Raw genomic sequence first — 24,098 nt, 5'->3', positions numbered from 1 at the left:
TTTCTTTTTCAAGACAGATGATGTAACTGGTTAGAAAATGCCAAGAGGGAAAATGTTGTCTGCATTCGACACCAAGCCTTCTGTAACGAGAAGGAAGGAAAAAGGGGTGAATGCACCTTTATTGCAACAGGAGTGGGGCTGTTGTAAGGTGTAGACCTTGCAAGGGGCTTGTAAAGACCTTGAATTGCACAGAGGAGATGTGTGTCTGTCTGTGTGTGTGTGTCACCCCTTCAGGTTTCCTTTTCTTTATTCTTTGGAAGAAAACTCTTTCTTACCCCCACCCAGGGCTGGCAGTCCCAACCAGGGGCTTTTCCAGCTCCGACAGAACTTTACTCCCAGCTCAACTCTGCTCACTTCTCACCTCTCAGCCTTTCCTTGCTATTTTTTTGTGTCAGTCCTGAATATCTCCTTCCCTCATTCCCAGGGCCGTGGGAGCAACGTGATCCACTGCCGGAAGGACGGCACCTGGAGCGGCTCCTTCCACCTGTGCCGGGAGATGCAGGGGCAGTGTGCTCTGCCCACGCAGCTCAACAGCCACCTGAAGCTGCAGTGCGCCGGCGGCTACGGCATCGGTGGGTGAGCACCCCCAACACCTGTCCCCAGATGGGAGCAGGAGACCAGGAAAGGGATGGGAATGGCGGGGAGGGAGGAAGGAGCCTGCAGTCCTTCAAGTCACCTCCTGTGGACCTGTTTGCCTGAGTGAGAATCTGCTACAGGATGCTTTCCAGGGAAATGCTTTTAGGAAACGTGAAGCTCTGAGAGGCCAGGCATCATGTAACGTGCTCTGATTGCAGGCTCCTTGAAGGGGTTCTAGTTTCATGGTGTCCCTTCTTAGCCAGCTGGTTTTCAGAAGCAGCAGCATGTCAGACTGTGCCAGAGACACATCCAGTCTGCAAAATACAGGGAAGGATTGTACCTGCTTTTGCTCTTATGCTTTTCTAATGCCCCACTCCTTCAGCCACATGCACAAACTCATGTTCCAGAAGCTGAAAGGCAGGGAGCTGACAGGAGAATGCAGCACTGGGATAATTCAGATCTTCCCAGAAACAGTATGAGACCAGCAGAGCATTCCTTTTCGTATTACAGTTGTTCAGGAGCTGTTTTAAGGGGTCTGTTTTCCTCCTTCTTTCTGGGGTACCTGTTCCCCATGCTCGGGGTGATGACCCCCACACTCAGTTTGGCTTTGTGTCACCCGGGCACGGGAAGGACGGACACTGAGCTGTACACGCTGTATCCTATTTTCAGCCCCCATTTCGGGGGTCTCCCTGCTGTAAGGGCTGCAACAGGAGCTGCGCTGCCTGCAGCCCACACAGGTTTGCGAGGCCCCTTCCTGCAGCCCCCCTCCCAGCCCCTGCCATCCCCCTCCTGCCTCCGCCTGTCCCTTTGAACTTGGAGAAATTTCCTCCTTGCGCGGCTCCCTCATTATATCGCAGCCATGCGGAGGACTACGAGCCTCCTTGTGTTCCCTCCCTGGGGAGGAGAACACGACCTGGATGAGATCACCGCTCTGTAATGATGCCAATTACAGATCATATATCAAAACAATTCCGACCCGCTCCTCTCCACCAGCGTGCTGGAGCGCGGGAGAGCGAGCGGCGAGGAGGCTGCGGCGACTCTTAATGTGGAGAGGCGTTTTACCCTTGAGACGAGGTTACCTCCAGGGCCAGACAGGTTTTTGCACGGAGAGAAACCCCAGTTCCTGCTTTGGAGGGGAGCATCCCCGTGCTGGGCGCCTGCCAGCTCTCACGACTGTCGCAGCGACTGTCGGCAGGTGCCAGTCCCAGGGACTGGTGGGCCTGACCCCAGGATGGGACCACGCTGCATTGTGGAGGTGGGGGATGCATGGGGCAGAGCCCCCACAGGAGTGTGGCTCTCTCTGGAGAGGGATTTAGAGCTCAGGGAGGGCGCAGTGGCCGCTGGTTCTCATCCTCAGCAGATGGAGACATACCACACATTTTGTAGGCTCACCCAGCACCAACCTTTGGGATCAGATGTTGGGGTTTTCTTCTCTTCTTTTCATTTTTGAAAGCCTGATCAATGTATTTTTGAAAAGTGTCCACCACGCTCATGGAGAGGAGATGGTCATTCACTATGGGGGTGGTGTCAATAGGACTCATCCAGTTGGTCCTTGGAGCCACTTCCAAGTGTCCTGGGAAAGCGAAACAAACCCCAAGCACTCCCCATCTTTCCCGCCCGGGTCTGGCTGCTCCCACTGACTCCTCCAAGTGGAGAATGTGAGAAGGCAGAAGCAGGTGGGAAAAATAATAGCAACCAGTCATGGTCACTACGAATCCCACACACCTTCAGTAATTCCTCAGACACCTAATCTGCCCTTCCAGGCTGAGGCGTGTGTTGAGCCAAAGGTCCAGCTCTCCAAACCAGTGCCGAGATTAATTCCTCCCCCAGCGCTGATTGGAGTGCAGAAAACCTAATGACATGTTTGCAGCAGCTGTGCCATTCAAGAGTGATTTTCCAGGGGGGAAATGGTAATGGTCCAACACACAAGGGCTTATGGTTGTGTCACCACAGGGCTCTGGGATATTGCTGCAGAGTATCGCAGCATGTTTTAATAAAGAAAGGACAGGATTCCCACTGGGCATGACAGTTAATCAGAGAAAAAGCAGGTTTATGTGTGAACAAAGCCATCATTACCTTTCTGCGTACTTCTTATTGACTGTGGGACTTGGGTGATAGCTGGTTTCCAATATCACTAGGCTTGGTCACCCTTTGGAAGATTATTATTGGATGTTTGTAAATCTGATGGATCAAACAATAGGTTTCTGCCATGTCATAGGTGAGATGGGTTTGACAGCCTCTTCTTAATCAGTCCGACTGCTTGAAAGAAAGTTCCATTTCAGCTGGAAATGGAAAAAAACCCTTCCCACTGTCTCGATGATCTGAAAGCGCAAAACCCGACCCCCTTCTTGGAGTTAATAGCCAGAGAAATACTTGGATTTGCAGCTTGTTCAAAAAGGCCCTGGAATACATGCCACCCCCACGCTCTCCTGCTCAGTGCAGGGCTGTACTCAGCACTTCACGTGTGGCTAGGAGATATGTGATAGTTATGGTCGACTGCTAATTGCAATTTAGGAAAAACGAGCCGTAATCCTGTCCTTCAGCTGGAAGGATGCTGGAAGGGTCAGAAGCCGCCTGCTTTATCCTTTAGCTTTATCCCCTTTGTGTTTTGAGCAGGCACGGAGTGTACCACCTCCTGTCTGGATCACAGCCACGAGCCCATCCTCCTGCGCGTGAACGAGACCGTGCAAGACATCCAGCACTGGATGAACCCTCAGAGAGTGAAGGTCAGTGCCCGGCGACTGCACCACCCACATCCTTTGTTGCATGTTTATGAGCAGTGAGTGATCAGTGTTACCTGTGGTTCATTCAGTGAGAGGAAAATGGGGAATTTGCACCTTTAGGAAAGAGTTCCTGATTTTTCTTGTGTCTGGCCCCATAACATGGTGGCTTTCTCTCCAAGTATCTTTCTCTCTGTGTTTTCCAAGTGAAAGTCAGTTCAAGGTAAAGGCCTCACATCAGTGGGGTTTGATCTAGAAATGGGATCCATGCCACAGGAAGGTGTGACAGCCAGCCAGAGAAAGGGCACTGGCCAGGCTTTATTTTCTTCCTCCTCTTCCGTATTTTGCATTCTTCGGGTGGCAGGGCTGGATTTTTCTGTGCCGCTTCTGGATGACAAAAGAAGCTGATACAGAGGGTTTTTCATTTCCCGACCCCGCGGAGCTGGCTGAGCGCTCCCCCCGCCCCTCCGCCCGCATGCGAGAGCTGCCTGCTCAGCACAGCCCCTTCCAGAGGTCACCACTTCTCCCTCCTGCCTGCTGCAAAGGCACAGCCAGCATTAACTGCTCACAGCTCCCCGTCCTGAGCGTCCTCCAGCACGCAGCAGTGGCGGTGTGCACACCCATGTGCAGTGCCTTGCACACATGCTCACAGCCCCGCTGGCAGCTAACAGCTGCTGGGTGTCATGCCCACACTCGGGTGCCAGTGGGAGACACACTCACCCAACTCTTCCTGGAAACCCCTCACGTTCCTACAAACAAACCAGGTGTTGGTGGCTTTATGGCGTTTCTGCAGGTGTGGAAGTCTAACTGGACACGCTTCGAGCGTGTGGTGGAAGCCGGTGGCACATCGGGTGTCACCAGGGTGCGAGTTACTGGTGGTGCTTGAGCAAACACCTCTGGCTTTTACATACTTGGTCCTGGCTTTGCAGGAGTCTGTTTTACACACCTGAACTCCATTAAGAAGGAGAACAAGCAGCCAACACAGCCCCGACATGTCCCGAGCAGCTTTGACAGTCTATTTGCTTCTCTACATGCCTAAATGTGCGTCCAGGGTTTGGGATTTTTGAAATCTGGCCTTGGCTGTGGGTAGCAAGTGGCTCCACCACTTTGAACTTCACAGTTTCACACAGAGCAAGAGAATAAATCTGGGAAAGGAGGGGGAAGCCTAAGTCCAGAGAATATGACAAGCTCATAATGCCCTTCCCAGCTTCCCATTCGCTCCAGAGGTTCTGTGACTGCCTTAAGCCGAGGCTTTGCCAAGTTTCTGGCATGAAACATAAAGAAAACCCCTATCTCTGTATGAGGGGCAATTTCTCACTGGCCCTTTCCTGAGTGCCAGACTTTAAAGTGGTTTGTAATTCATGGGGAAATAAAGTGACAGCTTCCCTCCCGTTCTCTCTGCACTCCTTCACTTATTGATGCGGGTACATGGAGGGAGCTGTAACGAGTTTTATACCTGCAGGTCTCTGGAGGGCTCATTAGGCAGCAGGGAAAACATAGAGTAGTAAAGGGGGAGACAAGGGGAGTGAGGGATGGAGGAGAAATCATGGTTTCCAAGAGCATAGTGGTAAATAAGCCCTTATTTTTTTTTTCCCTGATGGTGAAGATCTTGCAAGAGCTTTAGGTCCTGAGCAGATACAAGTTCCACCCCATGAATGCTTTGTAACTAGAGGGTGAGATTTGGGCTGGAAAACTTGTGTTGGTAGGGAAGACATGCCGGAAGGGATTTAAAAAAAAAAAAAAAATCCTTAATTAAAAAATTCACAGCTGTAAAACACCCATCTTAGCCGACTCTGCAGATAAGGGGATGTCATCCACAGGGAGCCACCGGGAGAAACGCTGCTTCTGGTGGGGAGTGGGGACACCCTGGAGACATGGGACTGGGATGCCTTGGGGGAAGGTCCCCATGGCAATGTGTTATATATCATTAGTAACCCGTGCCTCTGTTTATGGCCAGTGACAGCTTTGCTGTTGTGCCATATGAGCACAGGGAGCAGCTGGTTGCATTTACACGGCGAGTCTTTGTGCATCTCAGAGTACTTGAATGACGCAAAGGAAACACTTTTTTGTTACTTTAATTTCAGGCACAAGTAAAGTACAAATTAGGGCAGGATGGGAAGAAGATAAAGGCGGGACTGATCTGCGGTGCTTACCTTTGAGGGAATGGGGACAGAGAAAACACGGGGAGAGCTGACAAGAAAAAATAAATAATTTGTCTGTAGCAGCTCAAGCAACATCTGTTATGGAAGCAAAATGGAAAGAAGGAACTATCCCTTCTCTGAGGGTTGTTTAGAGCAGAGCTGTGCAAATCACTTGACTTTTCGGTTCACTCAAAGTTCTCTTAAGTTGAAAAAAAAAAAAAAAGAAAAAATCCCTAATCAAAGTGACTCTTTTGTTATTGTGATTTTTGGTGAACCAAAAAATTGGAAGAAAAAACATGTTGGTTTGAACATAACGTAGTATTTCCTTTCCAAGGAGATTTTGTAAACTTTTTGTTTAGTGAAAACGAAAGAAAAAACAAAAACACAACAAAAACATAGAAATTAAATGTCCTCTCAAACAATAAACAACAACAGGTATTTCATTTCACAAAATGTCTAAATATTTCTGTGTTTTTCAGAATTGGTTTCAGTTGAGTTGCTTTGTTGGGTCTCAAACAATTTGTTGAAATCAGTATAAGCTGGCAATACCTTCCAAATCGGTATTTTCAGCAAGGGAAAAAAAAAAAAAAAAAAATCACCTGAAATCTTCTGTGCCTGTGTTCTGATGTGGGATGTGTTCAGAGCAGCCACTGCTGTCCCCACGATTTTCCCTTCACTGTGTGTGGCACACGGAGCTGCGGAAGGCACCAATGGATAGAGCTGCCAAGACTGCCTGTGCAGGCAGTGGGGAGAAAAAATGGGAAATATCTCTGAGAGACAGCTTGACAGCTCTTTCCCATTGACTGCAGAGAAACAGAGCAGACACCTCATTTCTTAGGTTGCCTGAACTTGGGTTCTTGCCTTAGTGCTGACTAGGGACAGGCTGAGGAGTGTGCAGGCATGTGCACGCCCGGGAGAGCCCTCAAAGGGTCTGCATGTCCCAGCTCTGCTGGGCTGAGCGTGGCCATGGCCCCTCTTCCCATGCCGACTGCAAGCCCTGGGATTAGAAATCTCCAGGACTCGTTAGTGGGAATGCTCCCTAAATACTCCCCTAACCGTTTAAGCTTTGCGCTTTTCCTCCTTCCTTCCCCTCTCTGTTTTTGTTTGTTTGTTTGTTTTGTTTGGTGTATTTTTTTTAATGTTGTTGCTCTTGTTTTTTGTTGTTTGTGGGTTATTTTTGATTGGTTTCGGTTTAGCTTTTTTGGCTTTGTTTGTTTGTTTGTTTGTTGTTTCGGTTTTTTTGGTTTGGTTGAGGTTTTGTTTTGTTTTGTTTTTGTTATTTTTGTATGGTTTTTTCTTGGTTTGGTTTTTTTGTTTGTTTGTTTGTTTGGGTTGGTTGGTTGGTTGGTTTGGTTTGGTTTAGTGTTTTTTTGGGTTTTTTTTGTTTTGTTTTTTTTTTTTTTTTTTTTTTTTTTTTTTTTTGGGGGGGGGTGGGTTTTTGGAGTGTTTCAGGCTCATTTTGCAGCAGGGAAACCGAGTCACGGGACAGCGAGCGATGTGACCCACAGTGGCGCGGCAGCTGCGCTCCTGGGAAGGCAGGAGAGAGATGCCGCTCCATCTGTGGCTGCAGGAGGAGGCAGCCCCCGGGTGCCCTTTCCTGGCAGCGGTGGCTGATCCCATCGCACATCAAAGTTCATTGTCCCGTCCCTTTAGAGCCTGAGGAGCCGAGCGGGAGGTGCCAGTCCCTGCGCTCCAGCCCGAGGGGACACTTGACCCATCAAAGGTGGAGGAAAGCTCTCCACCGACCTCTCCGGGGGAAACCTGATCCCCTCTGCAGCCCGCAAAGCGTTGACATCATTGTGCCAGTCCCGGCACGGGAGGGAAGCGCCGGCACCGGAGGCGCTGGGTTTTCCTCCACAAGGAGAAAACGAGAGCTCGATTTGCTTCCTTGGCTCTTGGTTACCTGCCGTGGGAGCCGTGCAGGAGGGCAGCCGGGGCCAGCAGGGCAGCAGATGTCACCACGGGGCTGTGGAGCACGGGGCAGCGCGGGGAAGGGATGGGGGCTGCCAGGGGCAGTGGCCAGATGGGCTTTATTCCCCGGGCACCACCTGGCAAGTGGCGGGCGTGGGGCTTCCGTGCAGCTCTTTGCACGCCCTTGGTTGGCGTTCTGAGTCTGCCTGTCTGTGCACAGCGACTCCATCAGATCGTGCTCGTGTGCCGCCTTTACCCATCCTCGCTCGCTCTCTCTGTACTTATCTCAGGTGCCCCGTGCAGCGCCCTGTGGCTCCTGCGTGCCTGTTTGCACTGCAGGAGGCAGAAACGATGCCCAGCAATCCAAATCATTACAAATTTCTTGGGTTTCTAGCTCAGTCTCTCCCTTCTACTCATCCTCTCCCCCACCACGCCGCACACAGCACAGCAGCAGCCTGAGGGTACCAACAGGCTGGGTGGTAGGAACTGAGGGCTTGGAAAACCAGAAAGAGGAGTCAGGACTATGGCCTAGGGTCCTTCCCTCTGCTTCCAGCTCCAGGAATGTTCACAGGATTGAATTCAGCTCTAGTGTTCTCTGCTAGCAAGGAGGATCCAAGAGGAGGGCAAAGTAACTGGTATGAAGCTGTTGGCCGGTGCCGCTCCAGAGGAATGGGCATGTCCCACTGACCCAGTGATTGACCTGGCACCTGGCTTTCCTGTGCTGTGGAGAGCAACCTGGGGCTGCATTCCCATTTCCTGGAGGATGCTCATCCCAAGGCTGTGTTTGGGATTGAGGATGACCTTGAGTGAGCACTCAGAGAGAGCTGTCTCAGCAAAGACCTCCCATCCATTCCTTGAAGGGAGGTGCTGGCATTTTAATACTCGAGGGGTCAGGAAAAACAGTCAGCACATCCTCTGCAAGGGATTGCTCTCATGTGGAAAGCTCCTTTCTGAAGAGCCTGGTTCAGGGCTATTTGGTTTCTTTTGTTCATTCTGCATGCTCACACACTCACACAGAATGTGAGGTTTTGTAAATATTGATGCTTCTTACCAGTGAGATGCTCTTTGGAAGTGCACTTCTTCCACTTATTGTCTGCTGGCCTTGGATACAGGAGACAAACTCCTGAGTTTTTCCACTTTGTTCTAATTCTTGGGTTCAAATGCTCTTGAACTGCTTCCTTTACTCCCCCCGCTCCCACTCTGTTGACTGGCCTTGTTTATTTTCAAACCTAGAGAAGTTTCCTTTCTTTCCCATCTGAAGTGCAATAAACAGAAGGGGGTAGGGGGGTGGAGAAGAAAACCCCTCACCTTTTTTGGCAGGCAACAGCCTGGAAATCTCCAGCTGTCTGTCAAGAGCGCACCGGGGGAATGCGTGACACCGCGGGGCCCCGCACCTTGCAGCCTCCTTCCCTCCCTCCATCCCAGGGGATAAACAACATCCTCCCCTCCCCAGCCACTTCTCTGATCACACAGACAGGCCCTGTTGTGAGGCAGGTGGGGCAAGCTGGGCTTGACTAATAGTGGAAAATCCAAGAGCATCGGAAAGATAAACAGCCCGAGTCAGATAGTATAAAAGTCCCTTTTTCTAGCACGCGCCAGGTAAGCCTCAAATGACAGAAACTGTAAAAACAAGCTGAGGTTCCCCTGCAGACGGATTAAATTAGCCCTCAGATGAGCAGGGGAAGGGATGGCTTGTGCGTAGGGTCTTCCCAAATGTTAATCCCTTCCTTCTCCAGGCCTCCATCCAACACCAACCCCACGCTTCAGGTGTGTGCCTGTGTGTTCATCTTGTTCAACTGGAGACTGTGGTGCTTCATCCATGGGCAATAACCCCAAAGGAACATTGTGCCTGATGTCCTATCTCCAGGATGCCCATGGTGTGGAACCACCATCTCCACTGGCCAGCCAAAGTTTTCATCCACTCTTTAAATCTAGGTGTCTATGGCTGGGTCACTGTCTAGGAAGCTGGTCATCACTTTCACCCAAAACCGAGTGTACAACGTTTTACTATAGATAGAGTTGGTAGAGAAATTATTATAAAGCTCAAGGATGCTGTCCTGTCTGGGGGTTATTCTGAAGGTGTGTGGTGGGAGGTGCTTTTATTTAAGATGTGCTAAAATGTTTCTGAAAATCCACCTTTGTCTGCTTCCATCTTCACGAATCAAAGGTATGGTGGGCAGTGAAAGAAAGCAATGCTTGGCAGCACCAAAGAAATCCCTAAATTAATCCCTAAATTAATTTCTAGAATGCCTCCCCCCTACCCAAGAGTAAAAGTGGACCTGTGCCTTTGCCTTTCCCTGCCACGTTCCCCCACCATGAGTGAAATATTGGACATGACATTTTAGGAGAACCTCAAATATTATTTTAATCTCAAATGCTCTGTTATTGCAAGTGTCAAGTCCAACACTTCTTGTAAATACCTGGAGGACAGCCAGGTCCTGAGAACACAAGAGGTGTTAGGAACTGAACTTCATTGGTTGAGTACTGGAGAGCCATAGGAGCCAGCACACTGACTTTCTGTACACTGATTTCTTTGTCTTAACCTGTTGCTTTTTTTTCTTTATTTCTTCCCTCCAGAGTGTTGTCTGCACGGCAGGACTCAAGTGGTACCCTCACCCTTCCCTGATTCATTGTGTTAAAGGCTGTGAGGTGAGTTTGGCTTTAGCTCAGGTGGTCCATGGCGACTTTCCTAAATCTTACAGAAACAATTGCTGCAGGCACGTGGGCTGTAAATTCTGGTTTTCAAGTGGGGCAAGCGGAATTTTGCCCTGATCACCCTATCACACAGACTGATCGACTGCATCAGTTCTGACACTCAGTAGGGAAATTGGTGGTTTTCCCAGAGATGATGGTTGGTGACTCTCACAGGAGTTAAATGATCAAGCAGCTCAAAAACATCGGTTGACCAAAAGAATTTCCCAGAATCTGGGAGTTTCTGGGAAGTTGCAAAAGCCTTCACTTGTTTTCCCTTGATATTGACTTATTTGAGGGACAATTCTTTCCAAGGCCAGCTAAGCTTTGGGCATTGGTGTGGGAAGAGAAAGTTTAGGAAAGCCAGAGATGATACCACTGGGTGGACAGCACAGCTGGACAGTGAGCACATCACACCTCCCTCCACTGGCCACCTCTGTCTAAACCAGGAAAGAATAATCAGAAACACGCAGTTACATTTCAGCCGTGATACACGTTTAGAGTCGTGCGAGTTACTTGAAAAAAGTAATTCTTTTGAAGGATGTTGTTTCTGCCAGCAGCAATTTTTGAAGTGTCTGAGAAGACTGAAGATGCTTCTGGGGGTTAAACAGGGCTGGGACACCTCTGTTTGGGTCATGGCACTCGTGTGGTTTCCATCACGCCAGCCCTTGAGTGTCTCAGCCACATCAAGAAGTCAGTGCTTGTGGTACCTCTGGAAGGTTGGGAAGCTCCATGCCCGTTTTAGAAATGAGCTGGCTCACAGGCAGAGGCGCAGATGGCGATGGGCAGTGGCAGAGCTGTGTCTTCCCTCCACAGGTCCTGACTTTCTGCCACACTGCCCAGGCTCTCAGCACTCAGTAACACAAGCACGCTGAAATTATTTGCCCAAACTCTCAGAACACGGGACTGAATTCCTGAATATGACACAAAGCTCCAGACCACACTGCTGCGGGATGTGATTTGTCTTGAAGTGAAAGACAGGTTTCCTTCGCATACAAATGTTGGGCCCAAGAGGGTAATAACTCTCCAACAATGTAATAGTTTCTGTCTAGCTGTTCCCTAAATGAAAAGCATTCTGCTGTCAGTGCTCTGAATGTCATAAGCTGTCTCACGCATCGCATTCATGCAGGCTGGCTGGGTGCCCCCATTCTCCAAAGAGAGCTGAAATAACATCCAGGCACCATTAAAAAATGCCATTCAGGTGCTGGTGCACCGCTGGGTATCCATCCTCCTGCTGTTTAAGGATAGTTGTTACTGAGACAAACTTTGCAGTGATGTAATAATTTACCAGAAGCCATTAATACTGACATGCTTCTTCTCAGCATTTTCTTCCCTTCCATCACTGCTAATTGCCAGAGCCCTCTGCATCAACAGGAACTTTCTTCTTTTCAACATTCATTCAGCAGTGTCACTGCATCGTAATCCATCATCTGGGAAGGCTTTGCCCAGACAATTGATAATGGTCTCTAACATCGTTTGCAGAGCATGATGCTTCCAGGGTCCATGGATGGGCCAGAGCTTGGCATTAAGGTTTCAGAAGAAATGCCATCTTCACCAAGCCTTTTTTTAATTTTTTTTCCCCCATGACTGTGGAAACAGAGACTAATAAGCCAGTAGGTCAATAATGCCGGGCCATTAAGCTGATACAGCCCCTAATGAATGGACATCCTTAGCATTAGGGAGGCTTCCCCGAACAGGAGGCTCTAAGTGGGGCATTATTTGGCTCCTGGTGATCGCAGTGGGAGCCCCGGCAGCTGCTGCAATGTGATTTTTTGTCGCTCCCTAGTGGCAGGAACAGCGGCTTATGAGTCAGCCCCGTGCTTGTCTGCGCCTAACTTGGGTGTTTCGGTAGCAAATGGGTCCCTCTGGGATACCTGCACCGTCCTCCAAAAATATCAGGGCACTACGACATGCACGAAGAGCAACAGAGACCTCACCCTCCACAGCCAGGACTCCAGGGTCTCCCAAGCAAGGATTTTGGTCCCAAATCAGAATAGATGCTTTTTGTCCCGTTCGTCTCCTCCAAAGGACTGGCTTGTCTACTCTGTGCCAGAGCAAATTCTTCCACGAGTTTCTTTATGGATTTTCCAGCATTCATAGGTGTAGGATACAGGCATAGGGATGGAAATTTAAAGTCAAGATTTCCCATCAAGCAGGCACGGCCAGGCAACACAAGAGAAGCATGGAGAAGCCTGCAGAATTTCCTGTGAGGTTGAGCAAAGTTCAGAGTTTTAAATATGACCAGGTTGGCCTCAAAATATCTCTCCATGTATTTATAAATCATTCCCTTTTTACTCTTAAAATATTAATTAAATTGGAAGGAGGCTTGCAAGTCAAAGTCTTTGCCTGTATAAATAAATCAATATCTGTGGAAATCAGTGGAGTTAAGACAGTTTAGAGGGACAGGATCCTCAAACTGTAACTCTGATTTCCCTGTCAACATTTGCAGTATCTGCACGTAATTAAACAAGTGACACTCACCGAGTCTGTCCCCTCCTGGTAGTCCTGCTGTGGTCTGATATTGCCATCATTGCCTGGGTTTCCTTTGCCTGATAGAAATCTTTAAATCTGCAGCAGAGCAGCAGTAAAAGTGTGCATTTGCCCCGCTCCATTGAGTTCATTTCAATCCTGATGAGTGTGGCCATAGCGAGCTCTGGGGAGAGCATGGTGTGCTCTCATGACTGCTTCTTCAGGTATCCATCATCTGGGACACTCTGCGTCTGCAATTGCTGCAAAATCTTCCCAGGAAACCTCCCCAAGCCATTCTGCCTGCCCTGCAGTGTTGTCTTCTTGCAGGAGAGCCCCTGGTGTCTTTTTCTCCACGCAGAATAAGTGAATTTTCCAATGAGCAGATAAAATGGGAAGGGCCTCATGAGCCTGTGTGTGTGAGGAGAGGTGCAGAGATATGACTGAGCTCTCTGCTGATCATCCATTTCTCTGAGCTTTCACTGCTGCCTGGGATTCTCATACCTGGCAAGGGCCTTTTTCACCATCAGATACAGCTTAGACTTCCAAGGAAGACTTCTGTACTTGCAGACCAAGAGAGCTCCAATGTGTAATGAAAGATTTCAGGCCTTTTCTTTGGAATCGTGGTTATTATTCAGGCCCTGAGCAGCACAGCAATCACATTTTCCAGCCTAATGACCAAGTTTTCTTTTTCAAGGTGATGTATGAATTTTACTTAACAGCTCTCCACAATGTACCTCTGTGAATAATTGCCATTATCCCAGCTCTGAGCTGCGCAGTGGAGGAAGATCACGTTCCACGGCCAAGGTCCCACGCAGTCACTGCTGTTCAGAGAACAGGAGAACATGGTCCCTGTGCTCAGCTCAGACCTCTTCCATTCCTCTTGGTGATTTGTTTTGTGCCCCCGCTGCTGACACGTGTTGCGTAGAACTGTGGTGAAAAGCTCAGCTATTAAAAGCAAGCCCATTCTGCTGCAATGCATAATCTTCTTCTTATCCCACACAGTTTAGGAAGGTTAGCTTAAAATTATCAAAGGTGCCACAATTTTAGATGCCTGGATGCTGTCTCTGGGCCTAGTCAAATTAATATTCCTGGAGCATCCTCTTATGTGGGATGTGAAGAGCCAACAAGGGCTCATTTCCCTTCCATCTACTGTCCTTTTTTTCCTCTCTGTTTTGAAGGAAGAGGGGAATAATTATCTCTTGCTTTTCAGGGCAGCTGGTATGTTACAAACTGTATGGCTCCTTCAAATCTTTGTGGTTTTCTCCTGAAATATTGTTACAGGTTTCAGGATTATAGAATCATAGGATGGTTTGTGTTGGAAGGGACCTTAATGTCATCTACTTACAATCCCCTGCCATGGGCAGGGACACCTTCCACTGTCCCAGGCTGCTCCCAGCCCTGTCCAGCCTGGCCTTGGGCACTGCCAGGGATCCAGAGCAGCCACAGCTTCTCTGTGCCAGGGTTTCACCACCTCACAGGGAAGGATTTCTTCCGGACATCTAACCTAAATTTTCCTCCTTTCAATTTGAAGCCTCTTCCCCTTGTCCTGTCACCACAGTTCCTGATGAACGGACCCTCTCCAGCTTCCCCGTAGCCCCTTGCATACACTGGAAGGTGCTGTGAGGGCTCCACACAACCTCCAGCCTCCTTCTCTTCTCCAGCCACAACTCTCACCCTGTCTCCATAAGGAAAGGACTCATTTCATCCATGTCCACTCTCTAAGCCTTTTCCTGCTTTTTTCCTTTTTCAGCCTTTCATGGGGGACAACTACTGTGACTCCATCAACAACAGAGCCTTCTGCAACTACGATGGTGGGGACTGCTGCGCATCAACAGTCAAGACCAAAAAGGTAGGGCTGTCCCTTCCTCTTTTCACGGGGATTCCTTCTTGGGTGCTGCTTTGTGCCTGAAAATAAGTTATTTTTGCTCAAAAAGTGAGGTGCGAGGTCTCAGAAGGACGTTCAGCCCAGGAATCAGCTCACCATAGGCTCTGAGTTCTTGCTGGTTCATTTATCATCCATCCTCAGGGCTCCAAAGGGAAACTAAAAGTTAGAAGTCATGAAGAAAATAGGAGAGAGTAAAAGGGAAGCATCATTGTGGATGTGCTCTTCGATCCATGTGTACCCACGTGAGCCTGGTTGCTGCTGACTGTCCCATCCCTGAGTGGGACAGAGAAGAATGTGAAGCAGGGCAGCAGGGTGGGTGGAGATGTCAAATATTTTCTGTACAGAGACGACACAGACCAGAGCCTTGCAAAAAGAGACAAGCTAGCGACACAGATCTATAAAAACATTATTTAAGGTAGGGAGGATGCTTAAGGAAAAATAAAATCCACTGGTTTTTATCACTCAGCAATGAGGGGGTGAAGTGGTAATTTCCTGGAAGCAGGATCCAAACAGGCGAAAGAACAGTGTGTGTTTGAGTAATAGGATGCATTGCCACAGATTATTATTAAGAACAAAAATATATTTGAAGTCAAAAAAAAGAACAGGCCTACTCGTGGAGCTTTGCTCCATCAGTGGCTATTAGACACTGTGATCTGGATGCAGTTTCTGGCTGAGGAGTGTTTGAACCCTTGGCTGCTGGAGAAGAAGAGTGCCTCCACACACATCTCCCTTTTTTTTGCTTCTTTAACACACATTTCTCAGCAGTGTTAGAGACAGTGACTGGAGTGATAGAGCCTGTGGTTTGGAGCAGTACAACATTTTATAGCTCTCTAACCAGGAGGGATTTGGAACTAGGTTCCTCCCAAAACATAAAGCAAATTTTAGCCTCTGCCAGGTGGCTTATCTTCCAGAATTTTGTGTAGAACAGGATGAAAAATCCAGCTGCATTAAGTATGTGATGCATATTAATAAAAATAAAACCTGAGGAGCTTGGAATCAGCATATGACACAATCCATGCCACCCAGCTGAGGAAGGAGATCCTCTGTGCAGGAGAGTCAGCTTTGGCTGGAGATTTCTTTTCCTTGGTTCAGCATTGTGGGCTGTCTCTGGTCCATCTGGGAACACTGGGGAAGGGAGATGCCCATGCACTGGCAAGTGGAAGGAGTTAATTTCTCCTCTGGGGGAAATGCAGGGGAAGAGGTCGCTTCCCCAGCTGTGCTCGTTTTGGAGAAATGTTCCCCTCTATTGTGGTGCTCCTTTTGAAAAAGTCCTGGGAGCCACGTGCAGCTAAGCCTAGGCAAGGCAGCTCCTCTGCTCGCCGTGGGTGGAGTAGGGCATGGAGACCCCAAAAGGGGCTCCCTGGTGAAACAGCCACTGAAGAGATGAGCAGGACGACAGACAGTGGCTCATCTTCAGTTGTCTCCAAGAGGAGATTCCTATCTCTGGCTGATTTTCCACCTCCGTGGGAGGAGCAGCCCAACAGCAGCACAGCTTCCTCGCTGACCTCCCGACAGCCGGGAGGGCAGAGCTGGAAGTGCCCGGTAGCTCAGCATGGTGTAGGTCTTCTCCTCCCAAAACAGCCTGCCTGGGAAACTTTATCTCACTGCCTGCAGGCTGGAGAGCAGGCGATGAAAAATCCCAAGCAGTGTCAGAAGGAGGAAAGCGAGGTGCCTGGGAGGGGACCGACCCAAACCAGCCCCATCAAGACAGGAGCTAATGGCACGGCTGAAACACAAGGGATGTGAGAGATGAATTGAGGGGAGGAGGGATAAGATTAAGGTTTGGGAGCAGAATTTATTGCTGGGCAGGGAGCTGAGACCAAGTGGGATCTGCACAGAGTTGTGAACACTTACCAGCCAGGCGACTCACGCTCAAAATATCTGCTGCCTCCCTGCCACCCAGAAACCAAGTGACCTCCCAAGGAGGGGAAGCACTTTGTAGCCCGGTGGGTTGCTGTTTTCTGTGCTCCATGCAAAGGGCAAATGGTCAGAGACGGCAGCTGGTCACACCTCTGATGGATTTTCCCGGTGGAGGGGGAGGTTTTCTATCTTTTCGGAGATAAGTCTGCTTTCACAGACTTCCCTGGGAGCTGGATCGTTGTGACTAGGGAATTAGACTTGCCCCAGCTGGCAGTTTAGAACCCCCAGTCCTCCACACAGTAGGAAGGCTGAGCCATGGAGCCCATCACATCCCTGGCATGCATTCAGCTTCCAAGGTCTCCCCCTCTCTCCCAAAACACCAACAACATCCCAGGAGCTGAATGAGACGCCGGGGAAAAGTGAAGAAAACCACCTTCTCCTTGGATCCTCCACACTAAAAGCAAGATGCTAAGTCTCAGTTTATTACGTTTATAGGGTAAAAGGGGGAATAATAACCCAGCCAGGGGGGCTGTGGGGTCAGAGTCAAGGAGGCAGCGGGAGAAGCTGGCTCCTGCAAAGTGGCTGCCGACACCTGCGGCAGCAGCCGTGGGGCCGTGGGGCTTGGCTCTCCCAGTTATTTTCCCATCTGAGGCCTTTGACTGAGACCAGATTTCAGGCCAGGCTGTTCAAATACAGCCCTCCCTTTGAAGAGGTTTATGAGTGGAGCATTACAGGAGATATTCCAAAGGGAAAAACAATGAAAGGTGAGAGAAAAGGGAGCTGAATAAAAATACTCCGCATACCAAATCCTTCCAGCGCAGTTTGCCACCTACTTAAAAAAGGCACAGTTTTAAAATACACATTGGGTGTAAAAGCCAAAAACCTGGAGGAGACAGAGGGAGGGGCGAGTCCAGCTCTGTTAATTCCAATACCAGATGAGGATGTATTTTCATACGGCTGTAGAGAGAGAGAGACACATAAAAGAGACTGCTTTGCTCCTTTTCTTTCAGGGTTACATACTATGTGGCAGATGTGTCAGTCTTTTAAAGCCCCTGCAAGTTTGCCCATAAATGTCCAACATTTATGCAACACCTGTTTTTCTCCCAAAATGTCACAGGACATTTTAAAAGCTTTAGATTTATCATCTTTTCCCCGCAGCAGCCATCGCGGAGGTGACACATGGTTCACATTTAAGAGAACATAGCAACTCCACACATTATTTTGGGAAAGGGCTGAAGATTAACATTGCACCATGTGAAGATTCAGGAGTTAACGGTCGAGTAGGAGCTGGCTTCAGATCTTTAGTGTCCGCAAACTGTCAAGACTTAAGTTTCACTGCAGTCCCACTGCCCTCCCAAACACACTTTGGGCTGCACACAGTGCTGTGAACAGGCTGCCTGGAAGCAAAATGCTTCAACCCAAGTTCACTTTAAATCCGAGCCCTCTTACTTAATGTGAGATTTTGCACTCTCCTGTTTTGTTGCCCTGAAAATGCACAAGGGACTTCCATGCTTATCCCATGTTTTCCCTTTGCATTTGAGCATTAGCAGTGAATGACCTTGTGGATTCCGTCAGCGAGTGGGGAATGGAGCGGTGTGACTTATCTGACCAAGCACCGACTAATCAGCGCTGCTGCTTAGATAGGAAATAATGAGTATTTGCCCTGCACTGCTCACAATCAGGCTGGAGAGCTTAAAAGAAATCATTAAAGGGCCTCTTTTGAATGCTGCAAGTGGCAACAAATAAATTCAGTCATAATCTGGGCATAAATTTAGGGCAAGTGCAGTCAGAAAGCAGGAAAAAGAGACATTCATCAGCTTAATTATTTGTAGTGCGCTAATTGATGAGCGTCGCCCTGCAGCGGGCGAGAAGCCAGGGCTGGCACGGGGACGAGTGCCACCCAAGGAAGCAGGGACACGGGCAGGCTGTGTGGGGAGCAGGGGGCTGATGGCAGGTCTGTTGCTGGGGCAGAGGACGGAGCCGTGCTGCTCACAGCTTGCCCTGTGCATGACCCAGGAGCAGCTCTGAGAGACAGGAAGGCCAACCTCCAAGGGAGAGAAAGCTTCTGTTGTGTATCTGGAGGGGATAAAGTCTTCCGTGAAGGACAAAGCAAAATCCCATCTCCTTTTAATCTTCCTCCCCTCCTGACCCAGCACAGGTTGCCAGCTCCCTTCTGCCTGGCTGCTCTAGGAAGCTGCTTCTTGCTTTGTATCCTGCCGCAGATAAAAGAAGACACTATTTTCTAAAACATTACATACGTGACGCTGCCAGAGAGGGGGAAATAAATAACCTGGGCATAGCTGGCTGTCTCTGGGCTCTTGGCCGCCTGCGAGGAGCTCGTGGGGTGTGCAGCACTGTTGGGAGAGGCTCTGGCTGTTTCCTCTGATTCATTTCAGGAAATCTTCTCTCCAGTAACTGTCTCCTCCACTTCTCTTCTTCCCCTTCTCTTTAAAAGTTTTCCCTAGACAGGACTGACTAGAAAGGCCTCGCAGAAATCAGGAATTCTTTCTTTAGGCTGTGCTTACGTACTTTGTTCCAGACTTGGATCGCAGACTTGCCTGGTTGAAGGTCCTGCAGTCTGGTCCCTGTAGATTTAAATACAGTGAATTTGCTGCTTTAAAATTCCCTCAACTTCAACCGTTTGTGAGGGTGAACTTTCATCTGTCTTTCCTCTCTCCCTTTCCTTTTTGTCACAGAAGGGATAAACCTACAGCTCCCATGAGAAAAACCTGCCTCACTCAGTTATCACTCAGGTTTTCCTTCAACTGCTTTGCCCCATAGCACTTGGTAAAAAAAAAAAAAAAAAAAAGAGAAAAATTGTCCTGTCCCTTCAGCCTCTTGACATTTCTGTCCAACACCTTGGAGAGGAAAACCAGCAAGTGCCTTGGCGGAAAACAAATGAGGACTTGTGGTAGATAGAGGGCTGTGTGGGATTCATCCAAAGCTTAGCTTATCTAAAAGATAGGCCAGTTATCAAAACCTCTTCAGAGACTTTATGGCCGAGAATTCAAGGCCTAAAGAAAGGAGCTTTGAACTGAGGGGCTGCTGCTGGCTCCAGCAGGGATTTCCAAAAGCTGTTCCTGTCTCCCCAGGAAGGAGGGGGATGAGTCTGCACTAAGCCAACAGAAATTACCACTTCTCGGTATTTTGGAGAAATAAGCACCTTCTCCCAGCTCTCTGACTGCAACACAGACCCATCTTGGGCAATCTCAGATCTTTCTCCATTGCCACAACACGGTTTTGAGGCAGTTGGTGCCATTAGAATCTCAAGTGACCACCCCAGCTGAGGAAATCCTGTTTACCCAGAAGAACTGGTGCTCCTGCCATGATGCTGCTCCTAACTACTGGCCTGTCTCCAGCTGGGTGTGTTTGTCAGCTCTGTAATTGGCCAGGGAGATAGAATGAATGGTGGGTGAGCAGGGAGGAAGGCAGGATACAATGCTGAGTGTTGCTTCACGCCTCTGGAAGCGGCCGAGCGCTCCAAGCGCGCGCGTTCTCCGCGACGTGTGGGTGAACTCACTTCCCCACCAGCCCTCGGTCACAGGCTCAGCGGCTGTAGCTGTTTGCCGTGTGAGAGGAGCGTTTCCAGTCAGCGTTGGTTGGGATGGGAGCTTATTTTGGGGCTCAGAGCTTGGTTTCATAATCCTTCAGGGAGGCTTTCCAGGCGTCAATAAATTAAAAGCAGTGATGGTAGTAGCACATGTTGCCTATCCTGAGAGAACTGTTCTTGGCTTCAAGGGACGTGGGGCTTCCCACAACATACGGCATTCCCAGGGGATGTGCTGGTGGAGGGTGTTTGCTTTGCTATCCGACCTCACTTCATTAGCAAGTGTTACAAAAAACAGCGAACAAACCTTCCCTGCTCCACCGCCAGCTATTTGGCCTCTGGGTGGTCTGGCTCCTATTAAATCTTTGGTGATTATTTAGACTAATTACATTCATGTTTGCACAATCGGTAGCACGAGAGTAGGAAGCACAGCTGATTGCTGAGCAACTGAGCTCCGTGTGGTTTGGCAAACGGGCTCCCTCGCTCTGCTCCGCGGGCAGGCGGGGATGCGGGATCCATGCGGGCTGGGCTTTCCCGGGAATCCCTGCTGGCTTTGGGCCATCCTGCTCCCACTGGTTCTGCTGAGGCTGCTCCCAATTCGCACACGAGGGAGAGAGCAGAGCATCTGTCGGGTTCAGCTGAGCTGCGTCTCCATACGCCGCAGTTGCTGGCTTCACTGGGGGAAAGTTCAGTTTATGGTGGGGTAGTTAACGAAAACTCAGGGTTTTAGAGCTGCGTGTGCTGCATGGAGAGGAGGTTTCCTGCCAGCTTTGTCTTCCCAGGCCCTCTGGAGCAGTGCCCTAGGTGTGAACCCACATACCAGGGCTCAGAGCTAAAAGGGGGCTTGCTCTTGCTCCATTATCTCAAACTGGTGACCTCAGTGCTGAAAACCACTGGGAAGACCCTTCCAAGATGCTTTTTTATCCCACAAGGGCCTTGTCAGGGAGCAGAGTAGTCCCTGGTGTTTGAGCTGGGGGGCTCTGGGGAGGCACAGGGCTGTGACACTCAGCACAGGCTGCCACACTTATCTCCCAGGCCACACTGCCCGCCGAGGCTCTGCCTGCAGCAGGGCCTCCACAGCCCCAGCGAGGCCTGTCTGGGAGATTTCGCAAACACTTCAGGGCTGAAATCTAACAACAGCCTGTTTCCCAACACTTTGCAGTCCTCCTCCCCTGCTTCCCCCTCCCTGGGCCTGATCCTGCCTGCCCTGGTGTTGCTGAGAGCCAACCCCAGGCATGGGCACAAGGCACAGCCAGGTCAGCCTGATACCAGACGCTGTGAGGGAAAAGCTTACAGCCCTTGCAGAGCTGTTTTCCATCCCTCCCTGTACCTGTTTGGGATTTCTCCTGTCAACATTCCCACCAGTTCCCTACAGACTGGCCTTTCTCAGCCGGGATCTGCCTTGGGATGTCACCAGCCTCTTCAGATAGGTGCGTGTAGCAAGGAGCTATGACCTCTCACTCGTTCCATGACCTGCATCCTAGTTCTGCATTGCTTGTTGTTGTCTCTGTTCCCACAGTTGGGAGCACAGCACCCAAGACAAATCTGGCCCTGTTTCTAAGAGGCAGCTTGAGTTTTATCCGAGGTCTCATCACTCAGTGTGGGGGAGGATGCTTAGGGCTCTCGTGTCGTGGTGGAGAAGGGAGTCTGAGGTCATGCATTGTGCAGCAATGGTGATGAGTTGGCTGAGGTGTTTTGGATCCCCTGTGAGTTACACCTGGGTGTCTGTGCCAGCCTCCTGCCCGTCCTGTGAGCCCACACCTGCTGCCCTTGCTCCTGTAGGTTCAGGGCAGGATGTGTCATGTCCTGCACACTCCAGGTGACAGGAATGATGCAGGTGGTGTCTCTTTTCTCTTGATGATGGATAATCTGTGGTCCAGTGTGGTTCTGGTGTGACTCACGTTCCCCTGAGCGTTGTTGATCCAGTGCCATGACTGTTCTGGATCATCTCCAAGAGCTTGTGTGTAGGTGTGTGGAGCTGTGTTCTTCACTTACGTATTTTTCAATCTATTTTAGCTGGTCTGAGGATACAGTATCTTGCATTACTTTATCAAGTGTCCAAGGCAGGACATTTGATAATTAATTTTTAGCTTTTTCTTCTCACCCTCCTAGACATTTTCCAGGTTTTCTACACGGGGAGATGGACATAGGTGAAATGCAGGGCTTGGTGTTTTGAAGGAAGAGGAGCTGACTCCTTACTCCTGGCTCTACAATTGGTCGATCTGGAAATTTCAATGCAGGTCGTGTATTCTGGTAATGAGTTGGGCTTTCACAGACCTATTTAAAAAGAAAAGAGCTAGTTAATCTTGGAGTATGTATATCTGGGCTCTACACCTAAATGGGCTATCATTCAGTGAAAGGCTCAGAATTTATTATTTCTAGCACATCCAGCAGCTCTATTTCATGGCCATGTACTCCAGAGGCTGTCACTGTGTGAGCCCAAGGCAACAGACAGTCCTTCTTCTAAGGGGTTTTACAGTTTCCCTGAGCTGAATATTTCAGGCAGTCCCAGCAGATTCTGTGTGGGGGTTAAATTCCCTAAATACCTATGGAAATCAGGTCCTTGGGGAACTGGAATGTGTATTTGTTGTAAATGTTGTTTAAAGTGGAAAACCCTGTATTACTGCTAGGTTTTCGGAGGGTTTTGTCATGTCTAATGTGACTGTGGCTGTGCTCGTTACCCATAGAAATCTCTGCCTTTTCACATAATAGAAAACTGATCTCTGGAGCTCACTGCCGTAAGACAAAACAATTCATCTATCTGGACAATAGCACTGTAAAAATCGAATTGCATAAAAAGCCTCCGTAAGGGACATAAAGTGAATAAGACCGATCTGATCGGGAAGAAACCCTTCTCCATCAGGCGACCCACTGCTGGGAAGTGCTGCTGAGCCATGAAGCTGTCTGCTCTGGGGGCCACGGCTCTGCCTCAGAGAAAGCTTCTGCTCTCCTATCCATGACCGCTGTTGGGAGACAATAAACAGCCAGACATTTCTTCTCGAGTTGCTCCACCTCCCCAGGAATTGGCTGTAGTGCAGCATCAATCCCATCTCGTACGTGCACCTTTTCAGGTTGCTCCGGGGCTGAGCACAGCCTGTGAGAAGGCAAAGAGGAAAACAAAGGATTCACAAGTTGAAATGGGCGGAGAGGGAATGAAGGAGGTAGAGCACTTAAGGTGACATCAAACTAATGCCAGTTTGGGTGTCTAAGGCTGCTGTTTCAGCAGAGTGTAGGTGAGGGGAATGTGAGCTGGTGGTTTGCAGACAGAGCCGTGCAGGGCTTTCTCTCCTGGCTCTGATGCTCCCACAGGTGAAACGGGAGCATGCTTGGGACCTCTGTGCCTGCAGCACATCCTGCTTTAGCCCAGACAGCAGCAGAGACAAAGTGCAGTAAGCTGCCACCACTGATTTCAGACACTTTACTGAAATGCCTGAATTGGGTGTGTGGTTTTAACCTGTGTTCAATGCAAAGTGTGGATCCATCTTCCCTGTCTCTCCTCTGAGTGAAGGGGCCACTTAATCGCCTTTGTCAGGATGTTACAGGCAAACACAGGAAATCCAGGCAAGGGAGAGGAGAAAGCTTGATCAAGACAAATGAAAGAATCAGGTTCCCAGGTCTCGCCTCCAACCAGTAGCTTCATTGTACATTGGGGAGGATTTTTTAAGTCAAAATCATTGCCAAATCCAGATTGAACTGAATGATTCGGGATTAAAAAAATGAAAATAGAGGAAAACTCCAGGCGTAGTTAAATGTTTTGTTTGATCATTTTCTAAGTGAAACAAGTTTTTATTTCAAGACATAACTTTTGCTGTGAAATAGTCTTCTTTATTTGTTTGTCTTGAAGGGAAAGGTCAAACCTGAAATGTAGCAGATAATCTAAACCAAAGTGTTTCCTTCTACACTGAACAGAAAAACTCAATTTTTATTTTGCATGTATCTTTTTTCCCCTTTCCAGTGTTTTAACTCAATCATTAAACAATCCCTCCTCAGCCTCCTCCCCAAACCCCATTGTTTACAGACTTCTCTGTTTTCCTATCTAAGAATATTCAAAACACTGTGATACGAGACAGTCCTGCTCGGGCTGGCTTCTGTTGGATCAAGTGACCTTTAAGCTCCTATTGTTTTCTGCAGTTTATAAACTTATTCAGTTGCCAGTTGTTTGGATTAATTTACTCCTAACTTTTTTGGACTCTTTCTTCTCTTTGTAATCTCCATATTTGCGCAATTGTAGATCTAGATTATTTACTGGTTATTTAGTTCAAAAGTCACCGAGGCCATCGCTTGATGAAGAGTCATCA

The 24,098-nt window shown here is 49.0% G+C and overlaps 1 protein-coding gene across 2 annotated transcripts in view; it reads left to right on the top strand.

Moving 5' to 3' along the window:
* PAPPA (pappalysin 1) overlaps window positions 1-24,098 on the top strand; it is a 180,632-nt gene that overhangs the window by 149,038 nt on the left and 7,496 nt on the right. For both annotated transcript variants that reach the window (XM_040083345.2, XM_040083346.2), the window contains exons 18-21: window positions 425-572; window positions 3,193-3,302; window positions 9,926-9,997; window positions 14,259-14,357. In XM_040083345.2, the coding sequence (XP_039939279.1) occupies window positions 425-572; window positions 3,193-3,302; window positions 9,926-9,997; window positions 14,259-14,357 (429 nt within the window). The remainder of the gene's footprint in view (window positions 1-424; window positions 573-3,192; window positions 3,303-9,925; window positions 9,998-14,258; window positions 14,358-24,098) is intronic.

The sequence above is a fragment of the Hirundo rustica genome, chromosome 20, assembly GCF_015227805.2.
Source record: "Hirundo rustica isolate bHirRus1 chromosome 20, bHirRus1.pri.v3, whole genome shotgun sequence".
Lineage (NCBI taxonomy): Eukaryota > Metazoa > Chordata > Aves > Passeriformes > Hirundinidae > Hirundo > Hirundo rustica.
Note: the sequence above shows the minus strand (reverse complement) of the source record. Positions and strands in the feature narration are given on the sequence as shown.